This window comes from Primulina eburnea, chromosome 3 (assembly GCF_022965805.1).
Source record: "Primulina eburnea isolate SZY01 chromosome 3, ASM2296580v1, whole genome shotgun sequence".
NCBI lineage: Eukaryota > Viridiplantae > Streptophyta > Magnoliopsida > Lamiales > Gesneriaceae > Primulina > Primulina eburnea.
In genome coordinates this window covers 52,923,840-52,929,839 of record NC_133103.1, presented here as the reverse complement: position 1 = coordinate 52,929,839, position 6,000 = coordinate 52,923,840, and the positions used below count along the sequence as shown (strand labels likewise).

At 33.3% G+C, this 6,000-nt stretch overlaps 1 protein-coding gene across 2 annotated transcripts; it reads left to right on the top strand.

Annotated features, from left to right (window-relative positions):
- The first annotated feature begins 1,638 nt into the window (after positions 1-1,638).
- LOC140828588 (adenylate isopentenyltransferase 5, chloroplastic-like) lies at positions 1,639-4,046 on the top strand. 2 transcript variants are annotated; one of them, XM_073191533.1, is made up of 2 exons: positions 1,639-1,729; positions 2,796-4,046. In XM_073191533.1, the coding sequence occupies exon 2, from the start codon at positions 2,807-2,809 to the stop codon at positions 3,806-3,808; it is 1,002 nt and encodes a 333-aa protein (XP_073047634.1). In that variant the 5' UTR covers positions 1,639-1,729; positions 2,796-2,806; the 3' UTR covers positions 3,809-4,046. The 2 variants fall into 2 exon arrangements, with proteins under 2 accessions (XP_073047634.1, XP_073047633.1); XM_073191532.1 differs by lacking the exon at positions 1,639-1,729 and adding an exon at positions 2,571-2,663.
- The last annotated feature ends 1,954 nt before the right edge of the window (positions 4,047-6,000 follow it).

The following is a 6,000-nucleotide window of genomic DNA, read 5'->3' as shown; positions in this document are numbered from 1 at the left end:
TTTCGAGGATCGTCTTGGACGTCAGTTTCTCAGGATCTAACGGAACAACCAGCATTGACTTAGCATGAGGCACTACTACAGAGAAATGAAAAACGTACCTTCACTTTATCACTGAAATTTAATGGAGGACAAATGGAAAGCTAACAATATAAAATACAATAGAATGATTGAAAGAGATAAGATTTTCATGTATTTGAAATGAAGAAATGAATACACTATTTATAAGCTCTAAAATGCATATCAAGACTCATGTAAGATTAATTAACTCAATTAATCTTTCCATTAAATCAAGAATATGAAAGAGCCAAAAGTCTTCCATTAACTCAAGAATGTGGAAAGTCAAAAGACACTTCCACAATAATGAGCCACAAGTCACAACTAACTCAAGAATATGGAGAGCCAAAAGACACTCTCATAAGACACACACACATTATCTTGCCAATGGTTCTGCACGGGGGCTTGTTTAAAGAACATTGTTTATTTACTTAATTAATAGGGGGATCCAAAGAATGATAGTCATAGAGTAATAAATTGAAAGTATTTTTGAACTATTGATTCTGATGAAAAGTATGATTAAAGGTGATCGCCCTTCCTCTTTGACATAAAATAGATTTGGTTGACGCATATTTCTTTATCAAATTTCTCAATAATCTTGCATCTAGTGAGCCATTTTTAATGATCTCGATATAATTATTAAACCAAAACATCGTGTCAATTTATTAACACAAAAACTTCAATGAGATAGTCTCACGAGTCACATTTATGATATGAATTTTTGACATGATCCGATTCATGAAAAAATATAATTTTATGTAAAGAAAAAACATATGACTTTTCATTATAAATAAAGATCAAGTCGATCCATCTCATGGAAAAGTATAAAATTAGGCAGATTTTGAGTGAAATAAGTACAATGGAACAAGTTGATAAAATAGAAAAAGTTAACGTGCATGATTCAATTTTTAGCAAAATTCATGATCCAGTACAAACCAAAGGAAAGTATAAATGCTTGGCAAATCGGTTTAACCATCAAAATATCTATAACGTCCTGGCTTCAGGCCAAACTCATGCAAGTATATGTGTACATTGAACTCATAATATTTTTTCGTAATCGTTGTTGCTTTATGAAAAATGATAACTCAAATTATTATAAAAATCTATTATAATCCGTTATTAACCAATTCAAATATATTTTTTCTAATTCACATTTTCTAAATATTTTTATTTTTTTATCTTATATATTTATATTTTTGAGATTTTCTTTACCTATTGCCAATTTTGATCTTAGTCTCGTATCATTTCATTTTTTGAATTTTAGTCATTTTTTCGAGAATGTTGATATGACAACACCTCGTTGGCGTCTCATCTATGCGTCTCATCTATTCCAAATAGGCTTTTGTAGAAAAAAAAAAATCACAAATTACGAAAAGCAAAATAAAGGTAACAGACAAATACCGAAATTTGATCATATAGATAATAAAAAGTAGATATACATATCTTTAGAATTTTTGAAATAAAATCATATCAAAGTCCGAAAGCTAATTTTTGGAAAGTTGAATTTTATACAGTTTTATACTAACCTCGTAATTTTTTTTTTTAAGGCAACACAACATTTGTGTGTCTACGTTACATTTGGGAATTTGGGAGCTTATAGTTTATCGACCTCGTCTTCTTCCTCATTCGGTGCCGATGGAGTTTTGGGAGAAGAAACAATTGCTTAAACATCATTGTAAGTATTTTCTTTTTCAACAACAATAAAAAAATCAGTTGATCTATAATTTTTTATGACAACAAAAAGTTTCGGCTCACAACATAATTAATGATGAGATGCTTATATAGATTATAATATATAGTAGAATGAGAGGCCACTATAGTTAAAATTATTCTTGACTTGCTTGATAACGTGAATAATATTTTTTTATTGGATGATAATGACAAACTCGAACAACCTAAGAAAAGTCGAGAATTTAAAATCTTGTGTTAATTGTGTGTGTATTAAAATATGTTTTATATCTACAATCTTCGTTTACTAAAATATATACATGATATATCATGCAGTATATGAGATGGATCTACGAAACTTACACAATTGAGTGTGCATATATTATGTAATTTTGTAGATATATATATATATATATATATATATATATATATATATATATATATATGTGTGTGTGTGTGTGTGTGTGTGTGTGTGTGTGTGTGATATCTCTAATTTTTAAAGAGAATTTTCGAGATATATATGGCTTGTTAATTCAAAGTAAAGATTTTGTAAATTTTCTGCCAAAGCTAACTATTTTATTCGATCGATAATCTGATGCAATTGGATAAGAATTGACCATATGCTGTAATATTAAGTCCAAATGCAGACAATATAACATATGTTTCATAAGATTATGTATTAATGTATATAATTAAGGTCATCGGATTAATCAAATAAGGAGGGACGAATCTTGTGTGGAAATCTAATCACTTGGTTTGAAAAAGAAATATATGCATGGCTAAATCTCCTTCTCCATCACATTATAAATAACTCCACCACCTCAAAGTATTCCGCAAATCGAGCTGATCTCCGATTTTTAATCAAATATCGCTCTGACATAACAAAAAGGAGGTTTTGTGCATATTTTATTGGTTTCCCATGCTCGATCGATGGATTGAAGGTATATTTGCAGAGGTTTAATTTCTTTAGTTGTTTTCTTGGGCTTAACCGAAACCAACAATTATATATAAATATATTTACATATATATATATATGCATGTAATCATTTTACAGTACCATTTATTTCTTGCAGAAACTGCAAGCATGCTTGTTCGGTTTTTCTGTTTTTACATAAAGATCGCGTACATGAGGATCTCATTATCTGTCTGCAAGAGAATAGAGGACCTCAGGAACATGGTGGGCCAATCGAGAAGTCCCGGGCAGCGTCGCAAGGACAAGGTGGTGATTGTAATGGGGGCCACGGGGACGGGGAAATCCCGGCTTTCTATCGACTTAGCTACGCGTTTTGACGGGGAGATCATAAACTCAGACAAGATGCAAGTTTACAGAGGTTTGAGCGTGATAACCAATAAAGTCACGGATGAGGAATGTCGTGGCGTGCCACACCATCTGCTCGGGATCGTCGATCCCGACGAGGATTTCACGGCTGAAGATTTCGTGTATCATGCAACCATCGCTGCTGATGCCATAACCAGGAGGGGACGACTGCCCATCATTGCCGGAGGATCTAACTCTTACATAAAGGCACTTGTCCTCGATGACTTTGAGTTTAGGTCAAAGTATGAGTGCTGTATTCTTTGCGTGAATGTTGCCACGCCGGTTTTGCATTCGTTCGTGTCGAAAAGGGTTGATCAGATGGTGGATGCCGGATTGGTGGCGGAGGCGAGGGAGTTTTTCGATTCCAGAGGCGATTACAGCCATGGCATCAAGCGGTCTATCGGCGTGCCGGAGATGGACGAGTACTTTCGGAATGAATCAGTCCTGGATGATGAAACTAGAGCCAAGACTCTCAATGCGGCTATCGATCGAGTAAAGTCCAACACATGCACATTATCTCTTCGTCAACTCGAGAACATTTCTAGGTTGGAGGAGAACTTGGAGTGGAGGATGCATCGTCTCGATGCCACCGAAGCTATCCTCCGTCAAGGCCGGGCAGAGTCGGACCAAGCATGGGAAGAAGCGGTGACGGTCCCCGCCACCATGATCGTCGGGCATTTCATTTCGACTAGTACTGTTGCTCCACCTCCCATGGTTCAGACAACCACCTCCTCTGGTGGCAAGGTTGTCTCTGCTACCATGTATTAGTTTCTCGAGTCTTTCTTACAAACAATATACACATCCTTTAATTATCCCTCTCATATTGGAACCTCAAAAAATGAAGTCAAATATTCGAAAACGCACCACGTGGCAAGAACCCGAATGATTCTTTCCATTTATATAGTTTGACTTGGAGTCATGCATAAGTACCTAAAATGGTCATCCGTACGATTGGGAGAGTTGAAGGGTTTCTCATTTCTTTTTTATCTTTGTTCTTTTCACTCTTTAATTTTCCTGTATTATTCATAGAGTTGACAACTCTATGGTGTAAAACAGTGGTTTTTGAATAAATAATCTTTTTATTTATTTCTTTTTCATAAGATTGGGTATCATATTCCTCGTGGAATTGCAAAATTCACTCTCAAACTAGTAATACATCATACACAAGAAAATTATTCTTATCTTAGTACTTCCTTTTTACCCAAAAAAAAAAAGTAATGACATATTATATATAATATTATCAAAGAAGAATTTTAATATTTTTTTATGACGATGGAACCCTCTTACTTACTATGAGCGGTGATTTTTAATTTTTTTTCTATTTGTAATTCATGTATATATTAACCAGTACTAGAAGTTCTGAGTGATAAATTAATGTAGAAAAAACAATTACATTCCTTTGGATTTTCAAAAGTTCAACTTTAAAAAATTCCACTCATTTTCTACGCTCAATTAAAAATTATTTGGATTCTATTCCTGATCGAGTTGCATCACATAAAGTAATTTAAGTTATCATTAGAATATAAATAGTCATTGTGGTCACTAGCTAGGTTGGAATAAGGAAAATAGTATATTTCGAAATTAAAAATTATGTCTGACCTTTTTTTTTAAAAAAGAAAATATTATTAACAAATTAAAATACTTCAATACACTAAATCGATCTTTTCTCCCTAATTATCTCTACCGCCAAACAGTTGTCACATTCACATTTAAAATTTTCTACTATTTTTTTTGGGTAAATTAAACATTTGTAATTTTTCTATCATTGACCTTATTGAAAACGATGTTAAATAATTTATGAAACATATTTATTTTCGTTTAACGAGTAATATACACCTGATCAAAGTTTTAAAATATATCGTACAACAAAGATTAGAATATATATATATATATATATATATATATATATATATAAAAAGATATGAAAACTTACTATTTTCATGAATATTGATCAAGGATACCGTCTCACATAAACTTTTATATATGTATTTATATATTGCTAATGCGATGTGCTGAGATGAAAAATAAATAGAAGAGCATCACATTTTGGCAATCGATTCGATAACATATTCATCAAAGGACTAAAAATAGTACCAAGTACAGAAATTATTAGGTGTCAAACAAAATGAATATGCCTCATAAATTGACCATCATGAAAATCCAAGGGTAGTATAGCAATAGGACTTATTTATTCATTAAAATGTTTAATATGATTTCAATTCAAGGTCTCTTATATATAGAAAATATTATTATTCTATCAACTCTACGAATTCGTCACATATTATTAATTCAAAATTTTAATTACATCACCTCTTGAGTCAATTGAGTGGAGTAAGTGAGGTCGGAGCCAAAAGATTGTGAGTTTGATTTATCTTATCAACAATTTTTCAGTTGAGACAGTTAGGTAACGTTTGGTTGGGGTGATTGGGTAGGATAGATAATTTTATCCTACTCTATCCGGCGTTTGGTTGGGGTGATTATTTAACCAAGTCAATCCCTCCTATGAATGATTAGGTTATATTAGGTAGGTTAAAATAATACCTCCTCACCCCCTATGATTATTTATCCCACTCTTAATACCTTCCTATTTTTCCAATTTTACCCTTCTCCTAAATTCAAACTCACCACCACTTCCCGCCTAAAATCAAACTTACCACCACTTCCCGCCACCGACTGCCGCCACCACAACCGCCGCCGGCCTACCACCGGTCGACCGCCGACGGACCGCCAGTTTAGCGACGGTTTGTTTTAAACGGTCGCTAAATGTCAAATTTTTTAGTAACTAAAATAATTCAAAACAAGATCGGCGACGGTGTCTCAAAAACCGTCGCTAATAGCGACAGTTTTTAAATTCCGTTGCTAATTTTCCAGACCATTTCCGATTTCGCGATGGGGAAGGGCAATTTCGTCTTTTCATCCAAAAATGCAAAATTATCCTACACTTAAAAATCTTACCAAAC